The sequence below is a fragment of the Pongo pygmaeus genome, chromosome 8 (assembly GCF_028885625.2).
Source record: "Pongo pygmaeus isolate AG05252 chromosome 8, NHGRI_mPonPyg2-v2.0_pri, whole genome shotgun sequence".
NCBI classification, from domain to species: Eukaryota; Metazoa; Chordata; class Mammalia; order Primates; family Hominidae; genus Pongo; species Pongo pygmaeus.
Genome location: NC_072381.2, coordinates 97,593,233 through 97,609,953, shown reverse-complemented (window position 1 = coordinate 97,609,953; position 16,721 = coordinate 97,593,233). Strand labels below are relative to the sequence as shown.

Here is a 16,721-nt window from a genome sequence, read left to right as displayed (position 1 = left end):
CCTATTTTTGCTTTTTTATCAGCTTTGATAAAATTGTTGGCTTTTGGCTGGGTGCAATAGCTCACACCTGTAATCCTAACATTTTGGGAAGCCGAGGCAGGAAGATCGCTTGAGCCTAGGAGTTCGAGACCAGCCTGGACAACACAGTGAGACCTTGACTCAACTTTAAAAAACAAAATGTTGGCTTTGTTATCAGTACATTAGTTATATTTACTGTGCTACAAGTAGAGTGAAACTTTTAATTTGCTGCCAAACAAGCCAAGCAGGCACCTGCCTCAGGCCTTTAGCACTAGCTATTTCTTCAGCCTGGGAAGTTCTCCACTCCACCCCTTAGATATCCCCAGGGCTCACTCCCTTGCCTCCTTCAGGTCTGGGTCCAGATGTCACATTGTAAGAGTGGCCTTGACTGGCTATCTTATGTAAAGCAGCAGTCTTTCTTCCCTGCTGCCATCACCCCATCGTTCCCTATTCCCCTTACCCTGCTTAATTTTACCCCATAGCACTGTCACCAACTAATATGTCAAATTTAAATTTATTATTATGTGTCCCCTCTAGCTAGATTATCAACTCTGAGGTCAGGGACTTTGCCTGATTTGTTCACTCTTTATTTCCAGTGCCTAGAGAAGAGCCTGGCACTGTAGTAAGCATATAATACATATTTGTTGAATGAGTGAAACTTTTACTTTCTTCTGATAAAAGGTAAGCAAGGTTGTATAGTCAAAGGAGCAGGTCATTTAACTTGCATTTGAATCCCAGCTCTGCTGCCACGAACTCAGGGGACCTGAAGAAAATTATGTTTCTTATCTGGGAAATGAAGTTTAGTTGATCACTGTGGTGGTTTAGTTCTTGTGCTCTATAATTCTTTGTTCTTTCTCATTAAAATATTTTTCTATTTTATTTTTCCCTAGTTTTGGCTGCTGTTATATGATAGAAATTATCAATTTACTGACAATTCTCTAGCTTTACTGTTTTGGGGAAAACTCAGGGATAAGCTAACATTTTCACAGGTCTCAATTTTTCTAAGTTCATGTAATTACCACAGGCACATTTCCCAGTCCTTTACTCCTGTCCACCAAGGGTGTGACTTTATTGGAGAGAGAGGGAAGACACGCAAATGCTGTATCTGTTCTGTTGGCCGTGTTCCTCCCGTTAGCCTAAGCACAGCCATGCATTTTGGCCCGTTCCCACTCCTCACATACCCTGCGTTTCTAACTTGTCAGTTCTGCCACACCATCTGGGGTAGGCAGTTCCTTCTCCTTCTTCACTACCACCAGTGCGCTCGCGCGCGCACACGCACATGCACGCACACACACACACACACACACACTTCAGGCTTCTTTTTCAGACATCTTGTTTTTTTCCTCATAAGAAGATGTAGCCTCAAGAATTCAACCATATCCTCAGGAAATCATATTAACCAGTGTTCAATATCTTGATCCATCTCAAAAGGCCATATCGCATTGAGAAGTAATAAAATCAGCTATTTTACTGTCAACATTTTCTTCCAGCCCATTTGCTTATGTGGACCCCTTGCACTGTAACATGGCCTATTTGTACCTTGAGCTCCTCAAAGACTCACTCAACGAGTATGCATATGCAGCAGAGCTAGCAGGCTTGAGCTATGATCTCCAAAATACCATCTATGGGATGTATGTAAGTACCCACGCCTTAGAGCCTTCCACTCATCAACATTTTTTATATTGATTTGATGGAAGCATTTTTTGATTGAGGGTATGAGTTTAATTTCTTTTTTTTTAATCTTTATGGCTAATCATATTTTCTCATTTAATTTTTAAGTTAGCTTTTATTCTAAGTGTTCAACTACATACCATTCATATTATGCAAATTTTCCTTGATTTCTTTTTTTTTTAAACGTCTTTCATCAGAATGTCATATTTTTCTACTCAAACAAAATTGGACCCTGATTTAGGTTTATATCTTACCCATTCTGTATTTTAAATCTTGGTCTTTGGCAAAGGAAAATGAAATCTTCCTTCTTTCGTAAAACCTAAGGTTGGTATATACTATTTCCCTAGAAATCCAGATCATGAGGCTGCATATCCATACTCTTCGGTCATGTTTCTTCATTACCATGCCACTGCTTGAGGTATCAAAGCATTTCTTTTGTTTTTCTTTTTGTTAGTCGCTACATTTATGCTGATCCTCTCCATTGCAACATGACATACCTGTTTATCAGGTTATTGAAGGATGATTTAAAAGAGTATACATATGCAGCACGCCTCTCAGGTTTGAGCTATGGCATTGCATCAGGAATGAATGCAATACTTGTAAGTAAAATGAAAACCAAAGAAAAGGCACCACCCCGTTTAAGCATTATGTTGAGCTTGGGAAAACTATTAACTTCTGCATTTTTAAACAAGAAAGTTGATGGTTTTTTTCCTTGCACCTTTTTGATGATCGAAGAACTCCAATTAGTGTTAGTTCCACTAATGAATGATTTAATAAAGTTTAGTGCATCTTGTGAACATGTATGTGTGCTACATTTATTTGCATGTTCTTCTGCCTGAGATGTTTAACGTATTAATCCTGAAAGCATGTTGTTCTTTCTATATAATTGAGTATATTAACATCTGTAAGTAGAAGATATCCATAGTTGTTGTGGTGATTGAATTTTACTTATAAATAGGCTCCCTTTATTTCTGCAGACAGTAGTTGTAAAGTTTCTATGTTCAGATACACCTGACATTTTAATTTAAAACTTATTTCGTAGCATGCACCATTACCTACTTTATGTGTGTTTTAAAATAAGCATTATTAAACCCATCTAAGAAATAACTAGATCCTTTCTTTGGAATGTGTTTCCAAGCTTGCTTATATCTCAATTCAAGTTAACATCCCTTTTATGGCACACATTCATCTTCACTTTTCTTGAAAATATATTGCATATTTTAGTAAAAATGAAAACGAGAGCATTTTGGGGTACTCGTTATTTAAATTCTTACACAAAAGATTGTAGGAGTTTTAATTTTTATTTATTTTCCAGTGACTTTTTTTTATTCACATAAATAAATTCTCTGGTAGCTTTTGTTTAATGTATAAGAATGTATATTAATGTAACCGTTCTCAAAGTCCACAGAAGTTTGAAGCTCAGAGATCAAAATTAGCTCCAAATAGAAAAGTAATCATCTGTTTTCTCTTTTTTCTGTTGATTTTTAGTAGCATATTACCATCAAAACACATAATTTTTATTTATGACAAAATGGGTTTTCTGCTAATTGTCAGTCTAGTTCCTACAGTAGAAAACATGATGTGCTTGCCATGGCCAGTGGCCTTCCCTCCTGCTGAGGTTCTTGCCTATCATCCTGTACAGCGGAGAGACTTTCATGATATTCTAGCTGCAGTGTATCCCCTACTGCTTTGGGTGCCACCATGTGGAAATATCATGATAGAAATTCTCCATTCCCCACTTTTCAAAATGTTAGGCATTTAGAGACAAAGTAAATTGTGCTAAGTTGGCTGGGCACAGTGGCTCACGCCTGTAATCCCAGCACTTTGGGAGGCCAAGGCAGGCAGACTGCTTTGAGCTCAGGAGTTTGAGACCAACCTCCTGGGCAACATGGCAAGACCCCATCTCTACAAAAAATACAAAAAATTAGCCAGACATGGTGGTGTGTACCTGTAGTCCAGCTACTCCGGAGGCTGAGGTGGGAGGATCGCTTGAGCCTGCAGAGCAGAAGTTGCAGTCAGCCAAGATTGTACCACTGCACTCCAGCCTGGGTGGCAGAGCCAGACCCTGTCTCAGAAAAAAAAAAAAAAAATGTGCTAAGCCAAGGTCCTGATGGTACATACAGTGTATCCTTTTTACACATTTGTTTTGTCATTAGCTTTTGGAACACCAACAGAACTTATCAAATAAGCAAGTGGTTAGAATTGTGGATCCTGCCTGACACGGTGGCTCGTGCCTGTAATCCCAGCACTTTGGGAGGCCGAGGCAGGTGGATCACCTGAGGTCAGGAGTCTAACTATGTTGCCCAGGTTGGTCTTAAACTCTTGGGCTAAAGCAAGCCTTCCATCTCAGCTTTCCAAGTAGCTGGGACGACTTGTACATGCCACTATGCCTTGTGATTTTTATCTTCTTACCTCACCTGTAAAAACCTTAAGTCTGCCGTTCATTAGATATTCTTTTTGAAGAAAAAACTTAGCCACATTCTACAATTAATTTTATAATAAGAACTTGAATTTTGATGATATAGTATATGCCACCATAGTTCGGTGTCAGGTGAGTTTACTTACTGTTGGTTTTGTTTCAGAAAAGTAAAATTATGCTTTTGGGTATAGAGATTGTTAATGGCCAGGCACTGTGGCTCACACATATAGTTCCAGCTACTTGGGAGACTGAGGCAGGAAGATCACTTGAGCTCAGGAGTTTGAGTCTAGCCTGGGTACCTAGCAAGACCCTGTCTTGAATAAATAAATAAATATATATTTTTAAAAAGATGGTTAAGGCTGGGCATGGTGGCTCACACCTGTAATCCCAGCATTTTGGAAGGCCGAGGCAGATGGATCACCTGAGGTCAGGAGTTCAAGACCAGCCTGACTAACATGGTGAAACGCCATCTCTACTAAAAATACAAAATATTAGCCTGGTGTGGTGGTGCACGTCTGTAATCCCAGCTACTCTGGAGGCTGAGACAGGAGAATTGCCTGAACTTGGGAGGCTGAGGTTGCAGTGAACCGAAATCGTGCCGTTGCACTCCAGCCTGGGCAACAAGAGCGAAACTCTGTCTCAAAAAAAAAAAAAAAAAAAAAAAGATAGTTAATGTTATCTTCCTATGTGTTACACTATATTTATATATTTATGAGACATTAAATTGAATTTGTTTCATTTTTTATATGTCTGTCTTGGGATTTTCTACATGTTTAAAAATCAAGTCGTTTATTTGGAAGTTGTTTTGTGATATTTTTAGACTTTTAATATCCTGAATTCTTTCTGTAGCTTTCAGTGAAAGGTTACAATGACAAGCAGCCAATTTTACTAAAGAAGATTATTGAGAAAATGGCTACCTTTGAGATTGATGAAAAAAGATTTGAAATTATCAAAGAAGCAGTAAGTTTTCTGAACCTTGTTTTTTTATTCATAAGATAATATTGCTATATTATAAAAAGTTTTCATAATAGTTTTTATAATACAAAAGAAGCAAGGAGGAAAAGAAGAATTCGTAACCCTGTTGCATTCATCTCACCTTGTCGTTGCAAAATCCTATACTCCATCCAGAAAGAAATCCCAGTAGACTCTGGTTGACGCCTGTCCTCTTCTCTGTGGGTGCCAAGAGCTCACTGCAATTCAGAGTTGCAGCTCTCAGTTTCAAAGAGAAGCACTTAGTGGCTGTCAGGGCCTCCTTGAAGGTTCCATCCCAACCTCTAGTTCAGAAGAACACACAATTCAGCAGACTGAGGTCTGCTTTACCACAAGACCTTGTCACATTAGAGCACACTATTTGGGTTTGACATATCTTCCACTTAAATTCAATTCATGTTTGGCCCAGTAATGGAAGTATGGGATGAACAGCTGCTTCTGAAGCTAAACTATGACCTTTTCTTGTATACCAGAAGAAACCACCATCAGTTTTCAAATAAAGATCCCATATTTTATATGGCTACCTATTTATGTTGCTTGCTTATGGAGACTTTGGGGATGGCTTTATAGCATAGAACCTAAAGATTCCAAAAGACTTCCCTGAAAACTAGGGATAACTTTCTGAGGGACTAAAGATATCCCATAGTGAAGGCACTTATAGTCCATGTCAGAGGCTGAACAAATGTAGCTTGGACAAAGAAAAAGCATGCACTTTTATGTAAAGATCAGAGAGGAATAAACCCCATTCTGAATTATATAACTTCAGAAAGGGGAAAGAAGTGAATATCCTAGTAACACATAGTTTATAGAGAATTGAAATTTGATTATAACTGGACTTTTGAAATGATTTTTAAAAGATTTATAAAATTAATGAACACATGTCTCCTTCACTAGTATATGCGATCTCTTAACAATTTCCGGGCTGAACAGCCTCACCAGCATGCCATGTACTACCTCCGCTTGCTGATGACTGAAGTGGCCTGGACTAAAGATGAGTTAAAGGAAGCTCTGGATGGTGAGACTTTCTACTTAAAGCTTAATGCTTTCTTCATTTTTTTCCTAAATTCATTTTGGTTTATTCTGATATTGACTGTTTATACTTTTAAATAACTTGTAGTTCTATTAAAGCTGGCTGTGCATATGTTTTATAAAAACAGTGGTGGCAGGATGGCCGTAGTTAACAGTAACATATACTTTTAAATAGGTGGAAGGAGGATATTGAACATTCCCAACCCAAATAAATGATAAATAAACTTGAGATGATAGATATGCTTAGTACCCTGATGTGATCACTATACATTATATGTATATATAATAACATTTTATATACTCTATGAATATCTACAATTATTATTTGTCAATTAAAAATAAAATCTAAAAAAACAGTGATGGCTTTGAAGTGGTTTTTGCATTCAGGCAGATTAGCCACATTTACTGTTTTCAATCTGGACCTACACCAGTTAATTATTACTATTTTTAGATTTCTGCAGAAGGGCTGGGTGCGGTGGCACATACCTGTAATCCTAGTACTTTTGGGAGGCGGAGAAAGGAGGATCGCTTGATCCCAGGAGTTTGAGACCACCCTGGGCAATATAGTGAGACTCTGTCTCTACAAAAAATAATAAAAATATTAGCTGGATGTGGTGGCATACACCTGTGGTCCCACTTACTCAAGAGGCTGTGGTGAGAGGATTGCTTGCGCCCGGGAAGTTGAGGCTGCAGTGAACCGTGATTACGCCACTGTGCTCCAGCTTGGATGACAGAGCAAGACTCTGTCTCTGCCTCCAAAAAAAAAAATTTTTTTTCTGCAGACTAAATGCTCTGACCCAAGTACTAACCTGTTAATATTGAAGGTTTTTTGTTTGTTTGTTTTTTTAAAGACAGAGTCTGCTCTGTTGCCCAGGCTGGAGTGCAGTGGTGCAATCTCAGCTCATTGCAACCTCCACCTCCCGAATTCAAGCAGTTTTCCTGCCTCAGCCTCCCGAGTAGCTGGGATTACAGCTGTATACCACCACGCCCGGCAAATTTTTTGTATTTTTAGTAGGGACAGGGTTTCACCATGTTGGCCAGGCTGGTCTTGAACTCCTGACCTCCAGTGATCCGCCCGCCTTGGCCTCCCAGCGTGCTGGGATTACAGGCATGAGCCACCATGACCGGCCAATATTGAAGTTTTAAGAAAAGAAAAAGTTAGCTGAACTTCAAAGTCTTAACACACAATGTTCAGGCTTTTTTTTTTTTTTTTTTTTCCTGCTTTAGCATCCTTAGATCAGTTCAGTTAAAAATTGGAAAATGTGAAAGCCTAAAGAGTCATCTTTTGTTGTTGTTGTTTTTTTTCTAGAATCTTAAATCTAATTTTCAGGAGTTTGGCTTGAAAATCCCAGCTTCCTTGAGAGCAGTGATTATACCTTCCTTCCATACCCCTTTACTTAGTATCTAGTATAATATTATGCCCTCAGTGTGTATCTAATGAATGCCTATTGAATGCAAAGAAATTGCTTTCAGGATTTCTTTTTTGGAAAAAAATGTAGATTGGTATCACCCTTTATTATTGTTTTAGATTTTTTACTTCTCAACATTACCTCACCAATTAATCTTTCTTTCTGCGTGCTCAGCCATAAGCATTAAAATGTAATAAAAAGAATTCTGGGCCAGGCGCTGTGGCTCACGCCTGTAATCCCAGCCCTTTGGGAGCCCAAGGCAGGCAGATCACGAGGTCAGGAGATGGAGACCACGGTGAAATCCCCTCTCTTCTGAAAATACAAAAAATTAGCCGGGCGCTGTGGCGGGCGCCTGTAGTCCCAGCTACCGCTTGGGAGGCTGAGGCTGGAGAATGGCGTGAACCTGGGAGGTGGAGCTTACAGTGAGCCGAGATCATGCCACTGCACTCCAGCCTGGGCAACAGAGCAAGATTCCATCTCAAAAAAAAAAAAAAAAAAATTCTGGGCCGGGCATGGTGGCTCATGCCTGTAATCTCAGCAACTTTGGGAGGCTGAGGAGGGTGAATCACAAGGTCAAGAGATCGAGACCATTCTGGCCAACATGGCGAAACCCGTCTCTACTAAAAATACAAAAATTAGGTGGGCATGGTGGCACGCGCCCATGGTCCCAGCTACTTGGTAGGCTGAGGCAGGAGAATCACTTGAACCCAGGAGGCAGAGGTTGCAGTGAGCCGAGATTGTGCCACTGCACTCCAGCCTGGCAACAGAGAGAGACACCATCTCAAAAAAAAAAAAAAAAAAAAGCTGTTGAATGTTTTAATAACCTTTTATGACAAGTTCTTATGTAACACTGTGCTTTTGATGTCTTCAGTGACACAAATCGAGCAAAGTACTGAAAGTCATTATTTTGTTGGTTGCCTCAGGCATTGGATAGGAGGCTAGATTATAAAAATCATTAACTAGAACGGGTACATTTTTTATCGGGACAGTTAATATGCTTTTCTTTGCAAAATGACTATGGTCATATGCAATTAATAGCAAGAATTATATCTTTTAAAAATACCACACAATTAATTTTAAATGTTTTCCAAAACGAAGCCTACTTTTATAATGATCAAAAAGCAAAGGTTTGAGGGCTTTTTTCACCCTTCGTTAGAATCTAGGTTAGATGGCATGTTAATTTTAAGCAGAATAAGCTCTATACTATCTCAGAGGGATATGAAGTCTTCCTATAATGGATTTTATAAAGAGAAAAGTCAGTACTTTTTGGTTTAAATTTTCTGCTCAAGTAAATAATTATTCCATTTTGATATATATACTCCTACAATAATCCAAAATGCCAGAATGGCTTAATTTGGAAACAACTCAGTGTGAGAGGCTCCCTCTTCAGTGACTCTAAATCATTCAGCTATCCAGGTGCCAGGGTAGCAAGAACTTCAGGGTTCAGTGTGGTCCAGCAGCATTTACTGACTGCCTGCCATGCACCCAGCCCAAGACTGCAGGTGCTTGAGGTTAAAAAATGATCAATTAAACATGGCAAAACCCCATCTCTACAAAAAATACAAAAATTAGCCAGGGATGGTGGTGCATGCCTGTATTCCTAGCTACTCAAGAGGCTAAGGCAGGAGAATCACTTGAACCCGGGAGGTAGAGGATGCACCACTGCACTTCAGCCTGGGTGACAGAGCAAGACTCTGTCTCAAAAATAAATAAATAAAAATTTAAAATGATCAATTAGATGGGGTTTCTTTGATCAAGGAGCTCTACTCTGGTGGTGAAGCATACATGTAAGTAGATAATTTTAATAGAGAGAGACAAGGGGGTAAGTATTGTGGTGGAAAGCTGCAGAGAGTGCTGAGGGAGCCTAGTGAAGAGGACCCCTAAGGCAGTACAGTGGAGTAGAATGAACATCCACTTTGGAATTGACCAAGGATCAAATCCAGCTCTGCAATTTACTAGCTTAATGACTTTGAACAACAAACTTAAATTTTCTTAACTTCGTTTTCCTATCTTTCAAGTGGGGATAATAGTACCTACTTTATAGTGTGAAAGATAACATCTGTAAAATTCCTGATCTGTGGTAAGCACTTGTTATTTCCATTCCCATGTTTCTCCTTAAATGTCTGTCACTGATTTTAGCATCCATTGGTAGATCTTGCATGTAGCAATTATTACTATGGTGTCCTAATGGAGAAGGGACAGCTCTTCCTTACAGAAGGATTAAATCAATATATGTGAAAAGAACGAGGGAAGTAGAAAAATTGCCATTAGAACTCCATAGTAATAATTGCTACAGGCAATAACCACCAGTGGATGCTAAAATTAGTGGGTCAAATTTAAAGAAAAAGAAAATATTTGTATAATCTCATTTATTTTTCCCAAAATAAATATTTAGTAATTACAAAGGGAAAAATAGGTGTAGATGGGCAAGTGGGCTTTTCCAAATTGCATATAGAGCACATATGAGTTATTAGATTATAAACAAAAGAATAAAATAATACATTTACAGTGAGGACATCTGGCAGACACCACCTTAACCAAGTGATCAGTGTTAACATCACTAGTACTACAACATATCAACTTCATGAGTCCCCTGATAGGATGCAGTGAGAAAGGCGCATTACGTTTGTGGTATTCTTTGTAGTAATACAGACATGAAATCTAATCATGAGAAAACACTAGACAAACCCAAATGTGGCACTTTTATAAAATAACTGAACAGTACTCTTCAAAAGTCTTAAGGTCATGAAATATATGGAAAGACTGAGAAACTGTCAGAGATTAGAGGGAACTAAAGACACATGACAGCTAAATGTAATGGAGAGTTGTGGATCAAATCCTGGAATTAAAAAAAAGACAAAAATGGGAAAAATCCAAATAAAGTCGGTACTTTAGTTAACAGTATTGTATCAATGTTAATTTCTTAGTTTTGATGGTTATGAAAGATGTTAACATTAGGGAAAACTAAGTGAAGTGTTTACAGGAACTCTCTGTACTATTTTTGCAAGTCTTCTGTAAGTCTCAAATCATCTCAAATTAAAAAAAAAAAACCCTCATAGGTAGCGCTCACTATGTCTTCTTACACCTTTGCAGATGTAACCCTTCCTCGCCTTAAGGCCTTCATACCTCAGCTCCTGTCACGGCTACACATTGAAGCCCTTCTCCATGGAAATATAACAAAGCAGGTGGGTGGTTGAGGTTTTAGCAATCTTTTGTGGATCATTGCAAGGTATTTTTTCCCTCTAGTCTTTCTCAAGATTGTTAACCAGCATGGTGTGATAAGAAACACATTAGAGTTTACTCAGCTCTCTCGCTCTGTGGAGGAAGGTAGAGGGCACAGGGAAAGTAGAATGATGGTGATTAACTGAGGACCTACTTTCAGCTGCCTCCTCTGCTGTTTCCTACCTTGTGCAATTATCGGAGGAAATGGGAGTAATTATCCCTACTCTGTATAGGGTGGCATAATTGTATAGTAGATAAGAGCACATGCTGTAGACTCAGACAGCCTGGATTCGAATCGTGGCTCTGCTATATACTAGATCTGTAATCTTTTGAAAATGTCTTAATTCTGTGCTTATCTGTTTTCTTTTCTGTAAAATTAGAGTTATAGTAGCACCTACGTCATGTGTGATAAGGATTAAATAGTACATGCTAAGTACTTAGCACATGGAAAGCACTACAAAATTTCCATGACAGTCTGTCTCAAGATCCCTCAGTCTCAGCCGGGTGCAGTGGCTCATGCCTGTCATCTCAGTACTTTGGAGCCTGGGGCAGGAGGATTGCTTGAACCCAAGAGTTTGAGAGCAGCCTGGGCAACATAACTACAAAAAAACTGAAAAACAGCCAGGTGTGGTAGTGCATACCTGTAGTCGTAGCTACTCAGGAGGCTGAGGCAAGAGTATCTCTTGAGCCTAGGAGGTTGAGGCTGCAGTGAGTTATGATTGTGCCACTGCACTCCAGCCTGGGTAACAGAACGAAACCCTGATTCAAAAAAAAAGAAAAGATCCCTTGGTCTCTACCACTCTGCTATACCCCTCCAGAACAATATGCCCGAGGTCGGATGCTAATAAGTGGCAGAAGCAAGATTCTTACCAAGGTCATTTTACCTACAATAAAGCCTATGTTTGCCTCCCTTGCTTTTCTGTGACCCCAGGTGCCTGTAGTCAGGATCATTTCACTTGAGACCATCTTTGGCAGTGCCTTTTTTCCAGCATCAGCATCAGTGTTGATGATTGTTTGGGTGTCTCTTTCACCACTACCATATTGACTTTACTGCAAAATGACCATACTGACAAATTCAATTTTTATCCATTTAAATAGGATCAAATGTATTTAAGATTTTAGAATCCACTTTTATGATAAACAAAGCTAGTTTATTTCACAACAAGATATGTTTATGTTTTTGTAATATGCTGGGACATATCTTTTTCCATAGGCTGCATTAGGAATTATGCAGATGGTTGAAGACACCCTCATTGAACATGCTCATACCAAACCTCTCCTTCCAAGTCAGCTGGTTCGGTATAGAGAAGTTCAGCTCCCTGACAGTAAGTAGAGATGTTGTTACTTTGGGAATGGACTACTTTGACATAACAGTGTGGGTGATTACAGGTGGGCTGAATTTGGTATAGTTTTATGCCAAAGATTTACTTGGGAACCTCTACTATTTACAGAAGTATGATTAGAGATAGGTGATTCTGCCAAAAAAATTTTTGGTAGGAGGGCCAAAGAAGTAGAATTGGAGATAGGCAACAATTTTGAAGAGAGTGATACTGGAATTGATGGGTACTTGAATGAAGGGGAATTAGGAAGTAAAAATATCACAAAGCTATTGACTATGAGTCATGAAGTAAAATACATTTATAAAAATGGAAACTGGAACTATAATATTTAATTGGAAACCCATAGGATTCTTTGGCAGAAATAGTTTTAGGAAACCCACAGGTGCAGATAACATGTAATCATTACAAGTATATTTTTATAAGGGATTAACAAAGACTTTTATTGAATTTATATATTGGGGTTTACAATGTTGGGTTACTTTTACATTAACAGTGGCTTCTTCTGATAAAAACTCATTAAGCATTATTGTCAATATTGCTCAAAACTGTGTAATAGAAGGTATATTAAATGAAGGAAGGGAAGCTTTTTTTGACCAAGCTTGATTGTTTGGCTGTTCCCTATGCATGAACCATCTGTGCTGCCTTTTCCCCCCAGCTATTTTATCCTCCCAAAATGGTATTCTCCTTTCCCCCTTCTTCCTCATGGGCCAGTGCCTACATCCTACTTCTCCTTTCAGGCCTATTTTATAAGCTACTTATTCCACTAAACTTTTTCTAAAACTCCCAGCTAGAAATAATCACATCTACCTTTGGACTTGCAGCACAATTTTTCTGAACCTCCCTATTCAAGCTACTTAGCACTTCTCTTGTGTTGGGATTGAAGTACATCTCTATCTTCTTATTAGACTGTACATTCCTTAAAGCCAAAGTCTGTGTCTGGTTCATTTGAGTAGCTTCTAAAGCAACTGGAACATATTATTATTTCAGGATACCTTTGTTGAATGCTTAGAGATATGTTGAGCCCAGCTCTGTTGTTGTGCATGACCAGTCATCACAGATCTTGTAGTGGTTTATTTCCAACTTTTGCTAGTTTATTCCTCAGTCACTATAACCAGAGCAAGACTCAGGGTATGCTGATTCCACTACAATTAGAGAAAGACTCAGGATATGCTATGCAAGAGCCATAGCAGTTGACTTCAAAGTGAGGCCAGTCTAGAAACAATATTTCAAAGTGAAATTCATTCTTCTTACTTCTTTTGACTCTACTTCCCTCTTTCTGTCTCCTTTCCTAGGATCTTAATCTCTTTTGCCTCCTAAATACCCTCCCAAATTTCTCCACGTTCAAAAATAGCCCAGTTCACATCTCATTCTCAAAATGCTAGGTGGTAGGAAATCATTCTGAATTAGCCAACTGATCAGATGTGAATGCTTTAAATAGTTCTTCACTTAACTCTCCATGGAAAGGCACTTACTATTTAAAAATAAAATATTCAGGCCAGAGTGGTGGCTCATGCCTATAATCCCAGCACTTTGGGAGGCCAAGGTAAAAAGATTGCTTGAAGCCAGGAATTTGAGACTAGGCTGGGTAAAATAGTGAGAACTTGTTTCTACAAAAAATTTAAAATAAAAAAAAATTAGCTGGGCATAGTGGCGCATACCTGTAGCTACTTAGGAGGCTGAGGTGGGATGATCGCTTGAGCCAAGGAGGTTGAGGCTGCAATGAGCCATGATTGTGCCACTGCACTCCAGTCTGGGTGCCAGAGTGAGAGACTATCTCAAGTGAAAAGGAAAATTTTCAGGCATTATAAAGGAGATGTTTTATTTATCTTTATTGTTATTATTATTTTTTGAGATGGAGTCTTACTCTGTCACCCAGGCTGGAGTATAGTGGTGCAGTGTCAGCTCACTGCAATCAAGGAGATGTTTTAGAATATATATGAAAAGGTCCAGGCAGCCGGGTGTGGTGGCTCACACCTGTAATCTCAGCACTTTGGGAGGCCGAGGTGGGTGGATCACCTAAGGTCAGGAGTTTGAGACCAGCCTGGCCAACGTGGTGAAACCCCGTCTCTACTAAAAATACAAAAATTAGCTGGGCATAGTGGCAGGCACCTGTAATCCTGGCTACTCGGGAGGCTAAGGTAGGAGAGTTGCTTGAACCCAGGAGATGGAGGTTGCAGTGAGCTGAGATTGTACCACTGCACTCCAGCCTGGGCGACAGAGCGAGACTCCGTCTCAAAGAAAAAAATAAAATAAAAAAATAAAAGGGCCAGGCGTGGTGGCCCATGTCTATAATCCCAGCATTTTGGGAGGCCAAGGCAGGCAGATCACCTGAGGCCAGGAGTTCAAGACCAGCCTGGCCAACATGGCAAAACCCCGTATCTACCAAACATAGAAAAATTAGCCAGGTGTGGTGGCACATGCCTATAGTCCCAGCTACTCGGGAGGTTGCGGCAGGAGAATTGCATGAACCCGGTAGGCGGAGGTTGCAGTGAGCTGAGATGGCACCACTGCACTCCAGCCTGGGTGACAGAGCAAGACTTTGTCTCAAAAAAAAAGTATGACAAGGCTAGAAGGATGTGAGGTGGGTAAGGGAGAGAGGCTTACAGGCCACGTTCCTCTCTGCTTTTTTTTTTTTTTTTTTTTGAGACAAGTCTCACTCTGTATCTTGGTCTGGAGTTTAGTGGTATAGTCACAGCTCACTGCAGCCTCAAACTCCTGGGGTCAAGTGATCCTCCCGCCTCAGCCTCCCAAGTAGCTGGGACTATAAATGTGAGCCATGATGCTGGCTCCCCTCCTTCTGATGAGAGGGAACTTAGTGCTGCCAATTTATAATCAGTAAGTTTGACTGTTGGTCAAAGTTGGACATGATCAGAAAAGTGAAATCAATGAAATACAACTCCAGGCTTCTCTACCTCCCTTTTCTATTAATGTCTAAATTATCATCTGTAAGTGTGGGCAGACATAGCATTGACTTTATTAAACCCCAAATAAGTTTTTGAACTTGCTGCTGTCTTTTTGAAACTTCCTAGGAGGATGGTTTGTTTATCAGCAGAGAAATGAAGTTCACAATAACTGTGGCATCGAAATATACTACCAAACAGACATGCAAAGCACCTCAGAGAATATGTTTCTGGAGCTCTTCTGTCAGATTATCTCGGAACCTTGCTTCAACACCCTGCGCACCAAGGAGCAGTTGGGTGAGAGGAAAGTGGGGAAATAGCAGGGTACTGTAGACTTCGATGAATTGTTTTCCCTGTAAAACATTTTCCACATTTTCACCTGACACTGTGTATCAGGCATGCTCTACTTAGACAGACTTGAGAAAACCTTATTACAGAGAATCCACTTCTAAAAGATAAGCAATCACTATCTTATGGACAGTAAAGCAATTCTTTATGAGATGATACTGTATATTACATACATGTCAATAAAGAGGACATTTTAGGTGGGGGAAAAGGATACTAAGGACAAGCTTATGGGTAGCAAGATGAGAAACAAGCCATCCAGAGGAGCTTAGATTCACTAAAGCTTGAGTTCCTTGAGGGTAGGTATTATTTCTCGTTCATCTTTATATCCCAAGCCTGGGACATACAGAAGGCACTCAGCAAGTGTTTGCAGTTTTAGATACTGTTAAAAGTCTTGAGGTACTGGCAGATTTAATCAATGAGGAAAGAAGCTCAAAGAAGCCCCAATAATGACAGAAAGGAACCAGTGAAAAAAGGATGAGTCTCTCCAAGTACCTATCATTGTTTAAATACCCATTGTGCTAGGTGCTGGACATGGAAAATGGATGCTCCAGATGGTCTTTCCTTTTGAGGAGCTCACAGTCAAATCAGGATGGCAGGCCTGTAAAGGAATAATTTTAGTACAGCATGGTAAATGTTATTATAAGAGCTCAAACTATTGGCCGGGCACGGTGGCGCACGCCTGTAATCCCAGCACTTTGGGAGGCTGAGGCAGGTGGATCACCTGAGGTCAGGAGTTCAAGACCAGACTGGCCAACATGGTGAGACCCCATCTCTACTAAAAATACAAAAATTAGCTGGGCGTGATGGTGCATGCCTGTAATCCCAGCTACTCGGGAGGCTGAGGCAGAGAATCACTTGAACCTGGGAGGTGGAGTTTGCAGTGAGCAGAGATCGCGCCACTGCACTCCAGCTTGGGTGACAGAGCGAGACTCCATCTCAAAAAAAATCAAACTTTGAATGGCTATGTTGAAGATAGAAACTTCCTCAGAAGTGAGACCCAGAGGCACCACAGCTGTTGGAAGTGGTGGATCAGGGCAGGGCAGCTGAAGGAGATAAGCCAAGAGCTTGGTTTTGAAAAGATGTTGAAGGGAGGTAGTGCATGGCCTCATGAGATAACATGGAAGTATGACTTTTAATTAGCTTGATCTCTAGAGAGTTGCATTCTGAATTAATTGGCTCTGGAATGGATTATCTAACAAGAAATACAGTAGGAGAGTCAGGTTCATACATGGAACTTGGATGTTAAAGGAAACACAGCTAGGACTGTGACTAAGGGATGAAAATGAGTCCAGCATTTTATAGTCTGGGAGTAATTTTAGCGTAGATTGAAGAGGATTAACTAGCAGAGAGTGAGGAGTGACAAGATGGGAGTTTG

The 16,721-nt window shown here is 39.9% G+C and overlaps 1 protein-coding gene across 3 annotated transcripts in view; it reads left to right on the top strand.

Moving 5' to 3' along the window:
* Positions 1-16,721, top strand: part of IDE (insulin degrading enzyme) — a 132,321-nt gene that overhangs the window by 103,611 nt on the left and 11,989 nt on the right. For 2 of the 3 annotated variants that reach the window (XM_054436216.2, XM_054436218.2), the window contains exons 15-20: positions 1,509-1,653; positions 4,958-5,068; positions 5,993-6,113; positions 10,630-10,721; positions 11,972-12,083; positions 15,128-15,295. In XM_054436216.2, coding sequence (XP_054292191.1) covers positions 1,509-1,653; positions 4,958-5,068; positions 5,993-6,113; positions 10,630-10,721; positions 11,972-12,083; positions 15,128-15,295 — 749 coding nt within the window. Of the gene's footprint in view, positions 1-1,508; positions 1,654-2,143; positions 2,289-4,957; positions 5,069-5,992; positions 6,114-10,629; positions 10,722-11,971; positions 12,084-15,127; positions 15,296-16,721 lie in introns of all 3 variants that reach the window. The other variant, XM_054436217.2, reaches the window with a different exon arrangement.